Genomic DNA, 21,211 nt, shown 5'->3' with positions numbered 1-21,211 from the left:
CAGAACCCCGCCTAAAATAAGCAGACTTGCTTGATGTTGAAATGAGTTGTGAAAACTAAATTATGTCATCTAGGCCTTAGAGAATATATATAGAGAAGCATGCAGTATGCCTTACGTCTGTGTTTTGTGATTAATATTGGCGATTGATGTTGGAGAAATAAATGTAGATTTATTTACTGTAGCTTTAATAATAATAAGCAGAGATGACTAAGTCTGCTCCATGGTTGCTAGAGCTGCTATAGTTGAGTACATAAAATATCTGACACTGTTGACCCACAAATTAGGTCTTTAAAATGCAATATTTTTGTGTTAACCCCTTTTTGTTTGTTGTCATTTCTCTCTATATTGTCTACATTTTAACATTCCAAACTGCCTACCATAGAGTGCCATTAGAATACCGGCCCATTGCTAACTTGAGGTGACGAAGCATAAGCCTACTCTCGCTGAGTGAGAGATGCACTAAAAGAATGTCTCAGTTATACCGGGATTGTCAGAACATCAAGCAAGAGGGATGAAGATTCTAGGCTCCAGGCATTTCTGGCATAAATAGAATTCCGCTTGAGCAAGTTCCGGAGACATTATTACCTCCTGTTCACCCATCTCTTTTTCATGTCTCCTCTTGTGTTGGTTACGCTCCAGTGAGCAAATGGTCAGCCAGTCAGCCCTTGTCTCTCACAAGCTGGGTTTCTGGTCTTTCAATACCCTGTCAGCCCTAGCTGTTCTGCGGATGATCCACCATAAAAGAAATGTAAATCCGGCCCAACCCGCAATATTGTGGCCAGTTTGGCCCCCATTGTTGTTGAATTAAGAGGTTCTCTTTTCTGCCCAGGAACTTCTTTTTACTGCTCCCCTTTGAAGATCATCTTCAGTCTCCATGGGGTGGAATCTTTTTTGTGTTTTCTATTCTGTCTTCTTTGCAGTCTTCTCTTCTTGGAAGGAACATTTTGTGGTTGATGTTGTTTTGCATCAAGAGAGTGGAGTGTGTCAATTGAACGTGTGATAAATAACGCCAGGAAAAGATTTATAACAGTCAAATGCAACAGTTATACCATATTTTTTTCAATTTGGACGACATAATGGGTTATTCTGAGTGCATAGGATCGGAGTATAGCTGCTGATAGAATTTTGGAAAATTTACACAAATTCATCTTGTAAGACAGGTAAGCATTAAACTGTTTAAGCCTAACGAAATTATTTGTTTTCCTGACCAGTGGGATGGCATAGTGTCATCTTTTTTGTTGCGATCTGCTCTGAGTCTTAGATGGAAGGTCCTTGGGTTTGTTTGTCCCTAGTTCATCCATTGCTAATTAGTTCGGTGTAAAAGACTTTATGCTAGTCCTAAGTTAGGGCATGGAGCTATAAGCTCCATGGTAAGGGCAAGTTAAACTCATCCTACATGTAACTCAAAATAAGGCTAGTCTTAACTCTTTGTGAAATCCATCCCTGGACATTTACCAGGTATTACCTACCAGGTATGCATATTTTCAGATAATTAGCAAACTTCTTCCCATCTTGTTTCCCCCCAACTACGCAAACTGCATTGTTTTATTTCATACAACAATGTCATTCTATGCAGTTTGTATGTACGTATTAGCGGCGAATGGTGATCGAAAAGCAGAGCCATGAAATGGGGCCCAGGTTTACCAAAATCTTGTACCAACCAAGTCGTACATGACTGAGGAAGGGTAGTTCAATTGTACATTGTTACCTGTGTCTGCTATCATCATGTACACATCATAGCAGCATATTTGAACATGTACAAGGTATTTAGATAAATCCAAGGCCAACATTTTACATAATACACCATGTGTAGTGAAGTAGCTAGGCCCCTGGGGGAACCGTTCATGCATGTTCAGTATGTCGTCTGCTCAAAACTACAAGAGGTCATTAGTGCAACTTGTATGGGTTTGATAAATTCCTTTTGCATATATTTTATAGCTCCTACAAGTATGGTGTTCACAGAAATTGTTTGGCAAAAGGAACATTCATCCAAGTCAAAACATCCATTTGGTGATTTTGATCCATTTTTGTTAAACTGATAAAATATGCATTTTTCATTTGATGACCATTTGATAATTCTAAATATGAAATTGCCAGCTTGCTATTATTTACCTTAAAGCTCTGAGCAGACGATGTGCCCGCTTGAAAAGAGGACGATACAGAAAATGTCAACATATATAGGCCTATAGGCCCCATTGACACCGTTTTCATAACATCAAGGAATCTGCATCTCAGCGAAAAAATTGCCAACTGTGGAGAAAATGTTGTTTGAAGTAAAACGTAGAACCTTTTAAATGTAAACTTTGTTCTTTTGAGTTTTGCTACCAAAACAGTCGACAATTAGTGAAAAGAAAGAGAAAACGTGTATGCAGAGTACTGTGTTCAAAATCAAACCAACGTAACATCCTCCTGGTAAACATAATTTTGTGTTGTAGTGCTGAGCTGCTTTTTGTGCTTAAAAGCTGCTCTATGAAATTGAACCCTGGCTATAGACTAAGCTTGGGCGATATCGATTTATTTTATTCACGATATATCGCCGACAATATATCGCGATATTCGATATAATTGCGATTAATTAAATTTGACATCACCAGTTATCAAACACCAAGTGAAAGTTCTAGAAGAGACAGTCATAGCATAAGAGAGGTGTTCTAATGACCTATTCTTCTGGTTTTACTCCAAACCTCTGGGGTGCAAGATGTCTCAGCTAGGAAATACATCGTGATATTGCGATATTTAATCGATATCGCGATATATCGATGTTTCGATTTAAACCAAATCGATCCGATATCGAAATCGTTTCCAAATTAATATCGCGATATTCGATACTATCGTGATATCGCCCAAGCTTACTATAGGCACATTAAAGCTTGAACAAGTACGTCTACCCATGGTCTACCGATGCAGAATTGTCTTTTCCCTATTGTATGTATGGGTCAGTCTGTACCAAGGGCATTTAGCTGCCTAATAAAAGATCAATGCATCCTCTAGGACAATCTGGAGGCTCCCTTTAAACCCTGACTGACCTTGCTGGGAAGCAGTGGTAGATTACATTTCAAATTTTGATTGATTTGTAGAGTAGGAGTATGGCCAGGATAATTGCCCTCTCTTTATTTATTTAACTCTGTGACCAAGCCATGATATTAATGATCATTAGGACTTTTAAATCTTTGCACTGGTCTTCAGGGTAAACAATGATAGTTTCCTCAGGCCAAAGAAACAGAAAGAACAACAGGTCATCGTCCCCGCCCTCATCCTGTTTTCAAGCCCCATCCCTTTGTTTCTGTCACAAAAGACTACATTTTTATTCTTTTGATGTATTATTCGATATACCCATTATGTTACACTTCTTCATGTAAGTTCAACAATGCAAAAAAAAAAAAAAAAATGGAAAAAAGAAAGAAATGAATGGCCAGCTGGAAAGACCTCGTTCTGATAAACAAAACAAAAACAGTACAGTAGTGGTTTATATTTTTTTTATTTTGACTTGAAAGCTTGCAATTTAATATCAATAATAATAATAATAACAATAATAATATCAATGTTATTATTGTTCCATGAGTGAATTTTGTTGATTGGCATGTTTCAGACAGAAAATCATCCAATTATTTTTCTAGCTTGGCTCCCATAGCCTAAATCCCTGAATGAAAAAGACTGATCTATTGTGTCCTGCCCCTTGATGCTTTGACCAATCAACAACCACGAAAAGAATATGTCATTTGTATTATGGGTAAAGGTGCTCGTTCAACAAAAGTATCTTTTAATCAGACTGAAAATCAACATTTGAGCACAAACACAAATCACTGTTGGAGTTGTCTGGTCTTGAGTTTACTGGCCCAATGCAAAAATAACTTGCCTCATCAGGCCTGCAGTCCAGTGTTATATTGGAGCTAGCCCTCTAACGCTGTGTTTGAATTGCCAGCTACAGCTACGGCTACGGCTCAATTTCTGTGTCTTCATGCATTCCTTGGCAACAGTCATAGCTGTAACCGTTACCGCCAATTTCAAAACTACCGTAAACAGAAACACTCGGTAATTGTGAACAATTGCTGCAAGGCATCACAGTGAGCTACAGAGAAAAATGGGCGCCCACTTCCCATTCAATTGCATCAGTGGATAACGCCACTAATCCCTTTTAGAAAGAGTTTAGTGGGGGTGAGACTCTTTAAATGACTTAGGTAATCTAGCTAATCCTGTAATATGCAAATCCCGTACTTCCCAAGCTTATCCTGACTTCAATTCAGAATCCTGTTAAGGTGTGGCAGTTTGTTGTTTACTCATGTAACTGTGAGCAGTTTTCTTCTCTCCTCTACAATGTGTAAGAACCCATACAGGAAGTTTCTCTGTGGTTAAAACCATGTTATGTAATGCCTCTCAAGTCCTCCAGAATCTCTTCTGGAATTCAATGGGTTCAGACTTTGAATGGAATGCTAATCATGTACAGTACAGCTAAAAGGTTTTCCCAACCAGATGCAGTTTTTATTTTATTATGTCATAGTAACTGACTATAAACAATGTTTCCAATGACACTGTCATTTAGAAAATAAATTTGAATCAGACAATTTTGTAGGACTCAAAACACAATGTCCACAGACTTTTGAAGATAATGGTGGTAGAAAGCTTCCCTAAAAATATTACTTGCTGAGGTGCTGTAGTTTTTGAGATAAAGTAATATGTAAAGGGAAGCTTTCTTCCCACCATATCGTCAAACCGTGTAAGTTAAGTGTAAATTTTTGGACACTGTGTTTTCTGTTACAAAAAGTACCCTTTAACAACTTATACACAAAGGTTTAGCATGGATTGAACATGACCACTTCAATCTGGCTCCATGCTTCAATTTAATTCAGTTTCAGTTTAATTAGTCTTTATTGTAGCCCCAAACAGTTATTTGAAGGTTTGCATAAAAATTCATTAAAAACATTGAAACATTAAAAACCTGTCAAGCATGTGCTCCCTGCTCTACAAATAGACTTCTATGTTGTCAATCCTACACCTCACTTCTATGTAATTGTTTGCTTACATCATGGAGGTAGACCATGCTTACATGTACCATGTATGTACTTCTTAATAATTATCAATTTTCCCAAAGAACACAGCTGAACTTAGCCAATTTGGCTTTCCTCTGGCACAGCATGAAACAAAGGGCCAACGTGATGGGTAAAACCCTTTCATGTGGTTTGCTCCTGCCATGCTCCTGGTGAGCTGACTGTTTATTAGATTTTCAAGTGGTAGTGTTTGCTCTACTGGGTGTTGGTTAGTGCTGTTGCAGTGCGCCATTACTTGGTGTACAGGGCATAGGGTTCCTTCTGTAATGGCTTTCTGGATCAGATTACATGTCAAAGGGTTGGCTCCTTCAGTTTGAGGGCACTTTCCTTATAAGTTCCCCAGAAGGAACGTTTTTTTAAGGTTCTAGATTTTTATGAATGGGTATTTTGAAGAACAACAATGCAGTCATCATGGGTTCTAATTATAATCTTTTACTGTGGAAATTATTGTATTAAAAAAACAAGTTTGTCCAAATAACTGATGTGGTTTTAAAAACAATGGCCATAATCAAAACTCATTGATATGATTGTTATCAAATGAAAATTGTAAGGTTGCACTTTTGCTGGGTCAAACTGAAATAATTTTCATTTGGTTAAATTGCAGCACTTAAAATGTACGGTGATAAACGTCAATAGTTAAGCAATGAAAATGGTGGCAGGACAAAAATTGCAAAAGATTGCAAAAGTAACCATCTAGTCCTTGAGAAGAAGGGTCTCGTCAGAAACACTAGTGGGCTTGAGTTCCATGGTTAGAGCCTGACTCTTTGGTTAGAGTCATGGTACATGTTGGGTTCAATACAAATTAAGCTCATGGTGAAGTAAAAAGTTATTTTCACTTCAGATAGAGTCATCTGGACATTTGGATTTGTTTCAATTGTAACACTCACCCATCTTTGTTTTAACAGTGTTCCCCTTTTTAGTCAATTTAGGGCCCAGTATCTCTGTTTTCTTGTTTTGTACGTTTGTTTCCCTTTAAATGTTCCCTTAAACCTTTCGTTTGGAGTACCTATGTTTGTGACTGTGCACGTATACAGATGTTGCGCACATGGTGGAGCACTGTGCTGTGTTTCCCGGGGATTGACATAGCCCCTTTAGTGTAGTGGGTGTGCACAGTGTCTGAAAATGCAATTTGTGGTATATTTGCAGTGGCCTGCTGGTTGTAAATTTGGACCCCCTCTGGTGGCGGAATGCTTGATATCTTCTGATACCTGATTATGAATGACAGCAACAAGTGTTTCTAACAAATTGAATCTTTGGAAATTTACTTGTTGTGCCAATGGGACTCCTGTGTTTGGTTGTGAATGAATTTACTGTACACTCCAGTTGTGGGCCTTGAATGTCGTGGTAAATCATAAGCCAACTCCATCGACCATTCAAATCATTAAATTTCTTGATCGTAAAACCTTAAACTCGAACCACATTTCAGTTTATGGAGTAGTTGAGAATCAATGTGTATCTATGAATGTTTCTAAAACATTTAGTGACACTCCATGAGTATAGGCCTACATAACACAAGTTTGTTCTTAAGTTTAAGTAAGAAGAAAATCCAAGGCTAGGTGGTGAAACTTGTTTGAAGTTTTGAAGATTACTTCCCATAAACCAGCAATTAAATTTTTCCAATGCTGATTTTTAGAAGGAAAACACCCAAACAATTTATTGTTTCAGAATTCGGTTTCAAATGATCTGACTGGTCCTTACATTAGATCTGACTGATTGGACTTTTTTCTATGATCGGACTAGTTCTTTCTTCATGATCTGACCAGTCCTTTCGCTTTGATGATCATACCGCTCCTTTCGCCATGTATGATCAGATCGGTCCTTTCTTCATTATCTGACCAGTCCTGTATTCATGATTTTAGTCTATGATCTGACTGGTCCGTCCTCTATGAGATCTGACTGGTCCTTTTTCTATATATGACTGGTCCTTTTCTGACCTGTCTTATCTCCATGATCTAACCATACCTCCATGATCTAACCATACCTCCATGATCTAACCATGGAGGTAGGACATGACCAGCCCTATTTTCAATGATGGACAGTCCACATTATCCATTTATACCGCACACTTGCCTCATTGTTTTTTCTATACATCTTTTTGTGAAATTCACGCCCAATTAGCACCAATTAATATCTTGTAATCCCCTTACAGAAACTGTACCAACAAATCATCAACACCTGGGTACACACAGATTAGTGTCCCTACAGCAGGCTAATAAACAATCTGTTTATAGGGGAAGAAAGTTATAATGTACAGTTGGGAAGGGCTTGAGAAGGGCATTTTTATGTGGAGAAAGAGGTCACTATTGGTTAATTTGAGAGGGTTAGTAATGGTCTGAGGTTTCGGTAGTGGTCTGGGCTGGCTGGCTGCACTCTGCCCTTGGGAATAAATAAGTAACATTTTTTTCTCGTGGAACTATATCAGAGGCTGGGACAAAGCTTGTTATCTGAGAGAGTGTTATCAGAGGCTGGGACAAAGCTCGTTATCTGAGAGAGTGTTATTTTGTGTGATTCAGCAGTGAGTTATTTGTGATTTATAAGAGTTTCTCTTTGGGCAGCAGAAAGAAAGTATCAAGAAAGTGTGAGTACTTTTAGATATGATATTCTTCATACTTCAGTCAATTTCTGTTTGTTGGTTTGCCATTGGAAAATTCAGTCAAAACTTGTATTTAATAGCCTGAAAAGTCTATTATTAAACTTAAAGTCTAGACCATGTGTCTGTATGTCAGCCTGTGTGCTCGATAACATTTTCATACTTTTTTCTTAAGGACCACAAAATATCATGCTTGTATTGTGCTCACATAATAAGAGCAAACTGTCATGCTGTGTGTATTTGATAATAGACCATTTAACCTGTGCCATCACATGTTATTGTTTCCAAAATGGCCTCAGACACAGAGCCTGTTTAATGGGGGAAAAAAACCCATAAATCTTATATTTATGGAAATTACTCTGTCTGAATTGTATCAATTTATTTGATAAGAACAAAGGAGGCATATCTCAAACTTGATCAGCTGTTATTTTTCAAAATAACTCTCAAATTTATGTGAATATTAGGACAAAAAATGTAAACTTTTCAACTAGTACTATGTGTTCGCATTTTTCCTAAATTGTCTTTGGATTGGAGATACTTTTCGTAAAAGAAAAGATTGATTGATTGAAACAAGTTTCTCAAAGAATGCAACAACTATTAATTATTTAGCACAATCTTCTGTTCTCCTTGTCTTAGAAATGCGAGTGGAAGTGTTAAGGCGAGATGGCCACCGTCAAGCACCATGAGGTGGAGACGGCCAAGAAAAGGAAAACCACTCCAGAGGAACAAGGTAAGGAGTTCTTTTGAAGTCAGTCTAATTTTTAGCGGAGCTTCTTTTTTGTTTTAGTGAGGTGTTTTACATTTAACACTTCTTGCTCAGCACTGTTCATTTGTGTGTAATTTGTCATTTAGCCCTTGAGAAAGATTCTACTACTAGGAATAGGATGAAAATGTCAGGCCATTTACTGTTTTTTTTTTTAAAACTTACTGTGATATTAATTACCGTGATATGTCTGATATAGTTAATGTAGATTTGATTTTTTTATTATTTTTTTTTATATATTTTTTTTATAGAGGTTTGGGGTATTTTATTTTACAAAAAAACTTGATAAATAGATGTGACCTTTTTGGATGCATATTCTATTCTCCAGAAAATTGGCTTCTCGATCTAGTAGATTCATCAGCAATTCATGTCTTGAAAATGCCTTAAAGGCAGTGGACACTATTGGTAATTGTCAAAGACTAGCCTTCACAGTTGGTGTATCTCAACATATGCATAAAATAACTAACCTGTGAAAATTTGAGCTCAATCGGTCATCAAAGTTGCGAGATAATAATGAAAGAAGAGAACACGCTAGTCACACGAAGTTGTGTGCGTTTAGATGGTTGATTTCGAGACCTCAAGTTCTAAACTTGAGGTCTCGAAATCAAATACGTGGAAAATTACTTCTATCTAGAAAACTACTCCACTTCAGAGGGAGCCGTTTCTCACAATGTTTTATACTGCCAACCTCTCCCCATTACTCTTTACCAAGTGAGGTTTAATGCTAATAATTATTTTGAGTAATTACCAATAGTGTCCACTGTCTTTAAGACTTTGGTTGAACGATAATAAAAAATAAAAAAAATAATTTGAGGGGATGTTAATCAAAAGTGCACTATTAATTAACATCCCCTCTACTGCAGTGGTTGGGTAATTGGTCAAGTGCAAAATCCTGCATACTGCATGATTTGTAGTGAGCAATTGCAATACCATTCTCGTTCATTTGCTTCATACTCAAACATGGTAAAACATGCATCTCAATGATCTCAATCCATGTGAGACTGCACAGTGCACATTGAGTCTGTCATTGCCATGTAGGCTGCAGAGATCATTACAGCAGCCTATTTCATGAAATGCTTGGGTTAATCCTAATTAGAGTTAGGACGAGTAACTCTTACTCTTACTCGTCCTAACTTAGGATGGGTTCAATTCAATGTCTGTTTATGGTTATGGAACGTAACCGTCCTACATTAAGTCCTAAGATTAATCCTAAGTTAGGAAGATTTTGATGAAATCGGCGGCTGGGCTGGATTTCACAAACCTCGTAGATTCATCCTCATATGCAAGGCCAAATATAAAAAAAAACAGTTGATTGTCTCTGCCCGCATCCTTTTTTGGGGCCGCATCCTTTTGTTATTTTTCGATTTTTTTTAAAATTATTATTATTATTATTTTTTTAACTCCATCTTTTCAAAAAGACTGGCCTCGGAGCTTTTTCCGAATCTAATGTGATGCTTAATTTTTTGAACATGCGTAACCGTCTGTTTCATAAATCAATAATAGTGAATGCCTACCAGCAAATATTTTTACAAATCCGACCCTGTTAATACTAAAACAGCAATAGTAATAACACAAGTCCTCATGCAACAAATCTTTTTTTTAGGTATAAAATAAGTTTGCAATGGGTCCAAACTGAAGAATTGGTGGCCTGTTTGATTTGAAATACTTAGCGGCCATCTTGAAAAAAAAAAAAAAAAATATATAGTAATAGTAAGGCTCTCATCCTCCTCTTTAAAAAAAATCCGGACGATCAACTTGTAAAAGTTGGCTCATTTTGTATTGTGACATCACTCTTTGCTTGGCAAATAAAGTGGATACAATTTTTTATGTAAGCTCTTTTTAAAGAGAATTTTGACGCTTTTTGTGAACCCAAGCCCAGTCTTGTGTTCATGTTGCACATAAATTTGTATTGAAAACTCATTTGTTTCTGTGATTCACTGTTCCTTTGTTCATCTTCTTTGTTAAGCGCTCCGTTCTTCGTAGGGCGCTATATAAATGCTTGTGTGTTACTATTATTATTATTATTATGATTGAGTACTGTCAGATTACTCGTTATTGCAACTGGTTAGTGTTTAGAATAAAATATTTAATACACGAAAGCTCCAACACAGCAGTTATGGTCATGGAAACCAGCTGTTGTTGTTGCACACATGAGAAAGTTTGTTCCTGAATAACTTGCATGGAGATTGCATTGATAAACTGATAACGATTGTAAGGTTATCTTCAAAGTATTTATTTATTCTGGTAGGCTATGTAATTGTAAATGTTACACTATTAACTTGTTTGTTTGTTCACGTCACTGGGCATAAATTGTGCATGGATGGCGTATGTTGTGCACACTAACTGGAACCATTGAACTAAACATTTGGCAGCCGGTACTAATATCTAGAGCTAACAGACAAAACCTTCTCATTTATCTGCAACTGGTACCCGCTTAGAATAGAAACACCACCCGAATGCTTCCAGACAGCAACTACTTGTAGGCCCTAAAGGAACACATTGCCTTGGATTGGTTGAGTTGGTCTTTGAAAAGCGTTTGTAACCGTTTGTTTTAAAATGCACATGGTTAGAAAGATGAAGTAGAATACAATGATCCACACAAGGTAGCCTTGATATTGCGTGGTTTTCCTTTTATATTGCGAACTAACACGCAGGCATACAACTCTTTCACGTTTCCGCGGAATTTCGCTTAAAAAAAAAAAAATGATAAGTGCCAAGTAAAGCCTTATATATGCCTTATATATGCCTGGCAACAACAATGTACTACAATAATGTAAAATAAGCTTAGTACATGCTAACAATGCACCTTAGAGCATAATAAACCTCAACATTTTCTAGAGTACCATTGTGGGTCTTGTGTCCTGTGGCGTTTTGGCTGCCTCGCTCCGCACTTGCGTTGTGCCTTTGAAGATTTTCCTTTTTTTTTTTCAACGGGCAGTTGCATGCCTGAATACGTCGACCATGTATGGGAGTAAAAAATTTGACTCCCATAAATGGCCAGAAGTAATAGTCAACGAGGTAGAAGGAAAACCATGCAATTTCGAGTGATACTTGTGTGGATCATTATATTCAACGTTTAAAATATCTTTCTTAGCATGCATTTTATTGATAACAAATGGTTACAAACGCTGTTCAAAGACCAACTCGACCGATCCAAGGCAACGTGTTGTTGTGCACACATGAGAAAGTTTGTTCTCGAATAACTTGTGCAGTGATTGCCTTGATTATTTGATACACATTGATAACGATTGAAGGTTATCATAAATGTATTTATTTATTCAGGTAAGCTATGTAATTATAAATGTTACACTTTACTATTAACTTGTTTGTTTGCTCCTGTCAATGGGCGTAACTAAACAATGTGCCACGTGCATGTATAGGTGTTACTGGGCTGGAAACTATAAATTTTGCAGCCGGCATTCAAAAATGTGTCTAGCAACACACAGCCATCTGGTTTATCTGTCATCTTTTAAGAATTAACATTATATGTAAGTGAGCCCTCTTGTGGCGAGGTCATTCACATTTTTGTGCTGTCAAAGGAGATGCAGACCATGACCCAAAATGATTCATTTTGCAAAAATAAAAGTCTGCTCATTTCTCAAACACAGACTGTTATTGTTTTAGTTCATGATACACATACGTATGAATATGTCGTCCTATGTGTATTACATGTAATATGAACATGGAAGTTTTTTGGAACATGACTTTTATGACCACAGGAAAAAAATTAACACTGGGCACTACCTTTTGAAATCAATTTTTTTTCACAGGTTATTTTTTATTGTAAATCGACATATACATAGCACTGTTTAAAAACAACCAAACATTTCCCAAAACTTTGCTTTGTGACAGGGCCTATTAAAAAAAAATTTACCCTCAGTTAAGAAAGAGCACAAACACATTGTTCAGCTTAAAAAGAATGTTTTATCATGGAGCTATAGCTCCATTGTTTATGTAGTAATGTCAAAATCACTGTTTGAGTAAACGCACATTGACTTTCATTTCACAAGGAAGTTACAACTTCTATACGACATAGGCTTACATTTTTATTGGAGTGAGTCAATTCAAAAACTCTGTGAAACCTTTTTTTGTTTGTGTGATCACATTAGCATTTTAAATTAAAGGTAAAAGGTGTTTTTAGATAAAATTATTTTTAAATGACCAACTGGTTTTCTGAATCTAGGAAAAAAAACCTTTGTGTTAACTGCCTCATTTTTTTGCAGCAACGTTCAGTATTTCAGACAGTGTTCTTATTGGTCCTTGGTGGTTGCTATGGTGATTCATCACCCTTCTTGTCACTTTGGTGAAGTGCCAGCATTACCAAAGGTGTAATAAATACTGTGGCGCTAATGGGAAGGTCAAGAAGTCACTGAAGTGTCTGGTGATGCTTTCCTTCAATAACATGGGCCAAACTTAGAGCTGCCAGAGCTGCTATGGCTGAGTGATGTTGTGCTTACTACACAAGTTTCTATTTCATAGTGCTACCATGGAGCTATCCTTTTTACAGCTTTATGGTGCTGCTAACCATAAGCACACGAAAAGGCATGCTAACCTTCTGGTGATTACTGTATGAAAAAGATTGATATATATATACATGTACATGTAGGTAAGGCCTATAAAACAATGCAAATTTATGGTAAACGTGTAAGCTGGCCGCCTATTTTTCTTTGGTACCTTGTGAAATCAGTTATGCTTTGAACAAGTTTGTTTGCTACAGTTGGCATGAAACTCGGCAAAATAAGAAAAAGAAAATGGCCTATAATTACCAATAATTGTCTGCTTTTAAGCAGCATATGAAATTGGGCCAAAGGAGACATGCCTTGAGTGTGTAAGGAATATGGGGTAGCAGTGGGGTAACAGTCCATAAGAATTTTGTGGGTTTTATTTCCTGAGAATTGGCTCCAGCTGTACTGTGAAAAGGGCTTCAAGGTTGTGTTTGAAATGTTGTTCAATGCACAGCACATGCCCCTCTAGTAACTTTACTCTCTAGACACAAAGATTTTAAAATTTTAAAAGGAAAACTTGTGCTCAGTAATGTTTTCTAACATGGTGATTCAATCTTGAAGTGCCCTTAAAAATCTCATCTCCTATTGACACAATACACTAGCTGCCAGATTAGTGTCATATCAAGCCTCAGTAGCTCTTTATTAGAAGTGCTTAGCAATCTCCAAGATGTTTGCTTAGCGCTTGGGGTGTTTGCCTGGCAAACTTGTCCCCCATCTTTAAGTGGGGGGAATTGAATCATACACTGTGAATTGGCGCCTAGGTATGAATACCAAATAGGGGCTGTGGGGGCAGTCGGCTATGATAATGCACAATGGGTTTTGACGTCATACAGCCAGGTAATCCTTGTTTGCCGTCGGCAGTTGGCTTTGCCTTTCAGGGTAGTAGGGTTTGAAAATATTTGGTGACATCTTGTGGACACAGCCCTGTAGAGATTGCAACAATAATGTGGTGATGTGTGGTGAAATGGTTTCTCAGCAAAGAGCATATTGATTGACGTCAACCCATTAAACCAGGGATCCTGTTTACCTGACTACATTGATACAAAGGGGCGTAGCAAGGGCGTATTCTTTGGAGGGGTTTATTGTTTGAACCATCCAATGTGGGAATTAAATACACTCGAGGGAGGTTTGTAGGGACACCATAGCAATTAATCTTTTTATTAGCTAAGAATAAGATGGTTCTGAGAAGAACAAGTAGGTTAACAACTCTAGACTTTTACATGATGAAGACAATCAGTGATCCGTGTGCTCTGGTCATCTTCTCCTGAAGACAATCAGAGCACACAGATAGAAATATTGAGTTAAAAGTTAAGAGAAGAGGGCGCTATTTCAGGTGGACAAAAACCACCATCATGCATCAAGGCTTTAACCCTGGCATGCAAAGTTGAAACAAACTTTGTCCATGGTTGACATTTTACAAGCCCTGTGCAGTCTTGTGGATCTCCCCCCTCCCTCGAACTCAAGCTCCGCCCTTAAGAATCCATGCAATGAAGTTACCTAAGTGTATTTGATATCAAGGTGATTATCCTATAGTTTGTTTAACCAAGAGCTCTACGCACACTTAATGGCACTCCACTACTGCTTCTGTATTTACACCATCTATAAGTACACCGCCTGCTGCACAGTCAACACCTGACGCAGCAATCCCGTCAAGATTATTTGTTGTAAACTTCTCCATGTTTATCATATCAATACAATCATCCCGCTTTTTTTAAATACACTACCAGAGACTGACATATTTATGAGTGTTTTCTGATCAGGAATATAATGACTTCCGGGGGAGCTTACTGAAAAAAACATCTTATTTTGGGGAGTTTGTGTGGAGAAGTGAGAGATTAAAGGTTAGAGGTCAGCCCATCCATTTATGCTCTTAACCCCAGGTTAAAATCAAACTGCAGACCACCCAAGGATTTGTTTGTGTGTGGGCCCTGTGTCTGGTACTAGCTGTAGAAGGCCTGGGCTTGTTTTTTAATAGTCATTCCAGGAGTGTCCCCCATTGCACAAAGGAGTGTGTAATACACGTAATAACTACAGCACACAGTGGGTCGGCCTGGACAAGAAAGGTTTTGATCTTGAGTACAATAGATATCCGCCCATCTTCAACAGTGGCCTCCAATCACAATGGTGTTGTCGCTGCTCCTCCGCGCATGGATGTGATGGGTACCATCCGTTCCACATCGGTAACATTCCTTTAATCTTCATCGTGGAAGCAGATTGGTCATTATATTCTCGCCGCAGTGCCTGTTGTTGTGGTTTTTCTCGCCGGTTTAACTGTTTTTTTCATTAGTTTTGGTATTTTAAAAGGCTCTTTCATCATGTGTCATCGATAGTTAAACGGAATCATTTAATCATCAAACTTGGATCAATATTCGGGATGGAGATAAAGTGAGAAAGATGACATTACCACCAGTGCTTGTGGCCGGATCCTCTCTACAATCAACAAGGTTGCTTGACACCTTGTGTTTTGAGAGATGACACCACTTGATCGACAGAGCTGTTATTGGAAAGACCTATTCCAAAATCTTGACTTATTTGTGGAAACTTAACTTTCTGGAAATTATGCTCAACGGTGATCAGTGAAAAGTGCCACTGAACTTTTTGCAGCTTGAAGAACTTGTCTTTTGAGACAAAAAAGAGTCTTCAAGAAGGCATGGTTATGTAACTAGTTTAGTGCTCAAGCAGTACAGCCTCTGATGATAGTTTCTGTATCTCAAATCGTTCATAGATGAAGTCAAAAGGTGTAATCCATAGATTAAGTCAACACTGACAGTGCTTATGGATTTTGGAATTCGTCAAGATTTTGGATGTTTTGGACACTGTTGTTCCATCTACACGGAATGAATAATAAGTTTTAGTATTGCCTACTTTTTATGCGAATAGATCTGCACTGAAATCCAAACCAAGGTAAGTAATAAGAAGTTGCACATATTCACAATAAAAGTAAACTACATATTAGTAATATGTGTGAAAATATCACTTCAAAAAGTGGTAGAATGTTTGAGATTTTGCAAAAATCCTGAGCAGTTATGTCCATGCAGGAAGACTAATCCCTAAACTGGAATACACAATCTGAGAAACCTTTCATGCATGAAAAGCTTCTCAAATATAAAATGTTTTTTATCCCCTCTCTAAAACCACATTCATAAGGTAATCGCTTCTCAAAAGTTAAACACTATTAACAGCTGCAGTGCTTCTTAGCTAGTTTTGATGGTAATTTACTGCCAATAAAGGTATACCCTCCCTTTTAACCTCATAGCAGGCACATAATTCAACAGTAAAAGGTAGCTCAAAAGATTGTAGTCAGGGAGTAGTCAGATGTACATGGTATTTTTCAAATAAATAATGTTTGGCTTTAAGTGAGAACAGGCAAAGCACTATTATGACAGGTGTTCAAAAGCTGTACAAATTGAAAACAGGGTGTGGTTAGGATACCAGACACCTTCTTTCCATAACCAGTGCAGATGGTCTTCATGCACTGAACAAATGAAGTTAACGTTTGTGATGCGATCAAGCAAAATGAGTGTTTGTCGACCTAGGAAATTTTTGATTTTTGTGAACATTTTGCAAAAAGATGTCCTGCCCCATGTTGATACCACCTTTGGTTTTAAAAACTTGGGAAAGTAGAAACACCAAGTGATGTAATAGAATAACACCGAGAAAAACAAGTTTTTAAGTCAAGTTTATTGGAAATGCATCGGCACATTTTTTTTCAGTTTCATGATAATTTTAACCTATTTTCGATGATACTTGTAAGGAAGGAAGTTGCCAATAGAAAATAAGATATGTTGGCATAAAAAAAAGTATAAATTTTGTTGGAAATGTCACCCCCGTTGGCCACCCCAGTTTAAGATTGTTTCTCCATGCTGATATTTTCAACAAGCGACATTCAGCTTGATCACATTATATTTTTTGTCAGAACTGAAAAAGATCTTGGTAGACTTAGGAAGCAAGTTTAGGAGTTCAAACAATGCGGGAACATTTAGCAACAGTGCAGCTGATGTGCGATAAAAGGGATTAGAAAGTGTTAGAGGAAAGAAAGTTATTTAATCTATTCCTTTTTTAACTTGCTCAAGTGGATTAGCATGAGCTGTAAGCCCTGGTGAGAGGGATTTGTTTATCAGTTGAGTAACACCTTTGGTATGTGTGATTAATGTGTTTAATTGTCTATTTTGTCCTATTTAATTGATTGCAAACAAACCTGATACTTTGTACATGATGTACTAAGCAGTCTAAGAAGTCTAGAGAGGAGCTAAAGAGGAATTGAGTTGGTAAGATTATGAAGCTACTGGGGTTAAAGACATGACAGCATTCCACTATTCAATCAAATTGAGAAGAGAATCACTTGAAATAGAGAAGGACTATTAAAGCTCAGTAAAGCTTTTTACGCCATATTATAAAATGACTCTGAGTGACTTGAATTCTACTTCGCTGGGCATAATAACTTCGCTGGGCATATGAGATTTTGTATCATGGTTATTGGTCAAATTATCTTCTTTTTTTAATAACAGCTCAAGCTGCTTGAACAATTTTTGTTAAATGTTTCCCGGTCTCCTTTTGAAAAACTGACAAAATTTAATTGTGTAGTGTAGTGTATTTTCCGTTGTTACATGTGCAATAGAAGAACAAGATGCTTTAAGTTCAGTATACAATTGTGTAGGACTTTTTAAATAATTGTTAAAAAAGTGAGTAAAATGCACAAATTCATACAGTCAGTAAAATATGTGGGGCCTATTAAGTCGATTAGACAATGGACCTTGTATTACAGTACATTAAAGTTACCTTGAAAGATAAAGACAATCATAAATCTACATCAAGCTTGGTATTTCATTTTTGAGAGGGCAAGGCCGTTAACAAAATAAAGGGGGACTTTAATTGGAAAATCTCAAACTTTTAAAGTCGAGATCAAATTCCAGGCCTGTAATAAAGTTAAGTCTGAATTAATAGGAGACAACAATTCAGGCATTCTCCTGAAGACGATCTGAGCATACTGATCAAAACATTGAGTCTTTATTCCTCAGTTTTTTCCAGAACCAACACTACTCAAAAAGAGATATTGACATTGTTTTACCGTAAACCTCTCTTAGTTAAATACTTCCACCATGCATAGTTTCCAATCCTTGTTAATAATAATAGATGTTACTTTCGCATCTGGGATAAAGAAGTTAATTTGTTTTTATACCCTTACACAGATGTACACATTGGTGTAACTGTAAATGATAAAAACAAATTAAGAGGAGACAAAAACAAAATTCCCAAATATGAGATGGTTTTTCCATCTGGAGTCCCGGAAAACAATTCACCACTCTGGGATCTTTGAAATATAATAACCGGAAAGATAATCCGGCAGCTTCTTATAGCCGAATTCCTCCTCACTGTTACCTGTCACGTTAACACCTATAATCCATACAGCGTTTGTAAATAAGCAGCAGTGGCCCCAATGGCCACCCTGCAGCTCGGTAACAAAATATGACAGGCTTTTATTTATGACTTGGAGTGCCTCACTCAAGATGGTTTCTTACTCTTGACCTCCGGAGCGTATGCTGTACAGAAAGACATGTGTTAAAGGCACTGGACACTAATGGTAATTGTCAAAGACCAGTCTTCCCACTTGGTGTATCTCATTGAACATATGCTCACAATAACAAACCTCTGAACTCAATTGGTTGTAGAAGTTGCAAGATAATAGAAGAAAAAACACGCTTGTCACACGATTTGGGACCTCAAAATCTATTCAATTCTGAGGTCTCGAAATCAAATTCAAATATTTAGTGGAAAATTACTTCTTGCTTGAAAACTATGTTACTTCAGAAGGAGCCGTTTCTCACAATGTTTTATTTTATACTATCAACAGCTCTCCATTGCTTGTTACAAAGTGAGTTTTTATTTATGCTAACAATTATTTTGAGTAATAACCAATAGTGTCCAGTGCCTTTGAAAGGGATAGAACAATGGGAGGGGTGGGGGTGGAGTCGGTGAAAACAGGTTTGTAGGGGGGGTGTTGGGGTACCTAATTTCAAGCTTCAGTTGGCTGATCAACAAATCTTAAAGGGTTTTGATACCTTTTGTAGATCAAGTTTCTTTCCATTACATGTACATGAATGAATTCCTACTCACAGTGAATGAAGATGTATGCCCTACTTGTAAAATTATTTACCTTTATAAGTCACAGCTTTATTTAGTCAACAGTGTTTGTCTTACTGATGAGACCAAAAATTTGTTGTAAAATTGTTTTACTCATTTAAAAAATAAAAAACACCTAATAATATTGTAATATTTTAGGGGAAGCTTTCTACCACCATTATCTTTAAACTGTGTAAGTTTTTAAATGTAATCTGTGGACGTTTGTGTTTTGTGTCAGACAAAAAATACCCAAACCGATTTTAAACAATACTCTTTTAATTTTGTTGGAATTATTCCCCATTGTTTATTGTCAAATCCTAATAGTTCAAAACAATTAACTATTTTTTTTTAAGGATACACTTGCAGTTGCATTGTAGTTGGTAGAAGATCCATATACTGGAAGAACTGTATTATTACAGTCTACCTTTAGCTTTTACATGCACACTCTAAAAACTGAAGAGTTGAATCCAACACTTGCATGAGTTCGGTGAGTGACTACTCTTTGAAAATGTTGAATCCATCATTCTATATGTTAATCCAGCATTTTAAAGCATTCAATCAACAATTTAACTGCCAGTTTAACGTTTAAAAAGCCGATCCAACAATTCCAAGGAATATTTTTTAGAAATGTTGAAATAACACTTAAACTGTTGAATTAACCTTTTTTGCAATTTTAAATGCTAGATTTAACAAATAAAACGCTGGATCCAACTCTTTCAAAGTGTAGTCACTCACCGAACTCATGCAAGTGTTGGATTCAACTCTTTAGTTTTTAGAGTGCAGGCCTACATAAAACATAGAATTTGCTCTTCATGCTCAAACTTTGGACAGACTGTTCCAGTTCAAATAAAAGGTTTTCTACCCCTCAATGCATTTCTACCATTAAACCTAACATCAATTTACCTAAATTCTAATCAGGAATATCAGACTAAATAAACTGATGTACACTAAGCTTGTTTGAACTATCATTGCAAAAATGTATATTCTAAAGTTTAACCCAGATTGTTGATTATGTCAGCATGTATGATATTTATCCCATTAGTCCGATTTCTGATTGTTTTGGTCTTTAAAAACCGATTTTATTAAACAAGCTTGAATATGTATGTTATTGTTAATTTTAAAGAGTACATCATGAGTACAAGTGGGTCAGCCCTTGTACTTGATAAAAAAAAATGTTTCTGTTTTTTCCCAAGGACCAAATCATACCAGTCTGTTAAACTCAGTTTGTAGCTTGAAGCAGATTTTGGCAACTTTTTGTAATACCTCAAATAAAATCTGCAGGCCTGTATTACGTGTATATGTTTTTTGTTTGTAATTGCCTGGGGATTTTAAGTCCCAAGATTTGTCAGGAGTTTTCCTGAATACAGAATTTTTCATTATTGATCTCATTTTACCGGTTTTTTAGTAAGAGTTTGCAATCGCAGGAAAGAAAAATGCTCAGATTGCAAAAAGCTTCCTAGCATTAGCAAAAACCGTGCCAGCTTTTGAACGGGTCATTTGTTCAAAACAGGGACCAGCCGAACCACTTTGAAAGAATGTTGACTGGTCCTCTCAAGTTGTAGCTAGCATTTGGTCAGTAAACAGGGACCAGCCGAACCACTTTGAAAGAATGTTGACTAGTCCTCTCAAGTTGTAGCTAGCATTTGGTCAGCGGACTGTAAAAGCACTTGTGTCATATTTAAATCAAAGACCAATTCATACAACAATGGTGTTTTTTCTATGATTGTTTGCTTGCATCTTTGATGACCAATTGATCCCAAATTTTCTCAGGTTTGTTATTATTCGTAAGTTGCGATTTCAAGTGAGGATACTGGTCTTCGACAATTACTAAAAGTAGACATGGGGTGAATTTCACAAAGAGTTAAGATTAGTCTTATCTCGAGTTAGGACGAGTTACTCGTCCAACTTGGCACTAGCTTTATGATTTTAATATCTCCTAGGACTAGTCCTAAAGTTGGGACAAGTCCTAACTTTTTGTGAAATCGACCACAGACCCTTTTTAAGGGATGGTACTCCATTGGTTTTTGCTCAGTGGAAAGATTCTTTCTTTGAGCAATAAAGGTTGCTTTTTGCTCTAGTGTGTGAACAAAATCGTCCCTTTGTGCTACTTCATTATGGTTGGGCTTTTTGTCCTGACTCTTTTAGCTGGATAGTTTTTGTGTTTGGTCACTGGGGTTTGTTATCAGCA

The 21,211-nt window shown here is 36.9% G+C and overlaps 1 protein-coding gene across 2 annotated transcripts in view; it reads left to right on the top strand.

Annotated features, from left to right (window-relative positions):
* The window catches only part of LOC139937368 (zinc finger protein GLI2-like), a 50,764-nt gene that overhangs the window by 5,190 nt on the left and 24,363 nt on the right, over positions 1–21,211 (top strand). Inside the window, exons 1-2 of one of the 2 annotated variants that reach the window (XM_071932481.1) lie at positions 957–1,160; positions 8,272–8,365. In XM_071932481.1, coding sequence (XP_071788582.1) covers positions 8,299–8,365 — 67 coding nt within the window. In that variant the 5' untranslated portion in view covers positions 957–1,160; positions 8,272–8,298. Of the gene's footprint in view, positions 1–956; positions 1,161–8,271; positions 8,366–21,211 lie in introns of those variants that run through there. The other variant, XM_071932480.1, reaches the window with a different exon arrangement.

The sequence above is a fragment of the Asterias amurensis genome, chromosome 5 (genome assembly GCF_032118995.1).
Source record: "Asterias amurensis chromosome 5, ASM3211899v1".
Classification (NCBI taxonomy): Eukaryota; Metazoa; Echinodermata; class Asteroidea; order Forcipulatida; family Asteriidae; genus Asterias; species Asterias amurensis.
This window is presented reverse-complemented; position numbering and strand designations above follow the sequence as displayed.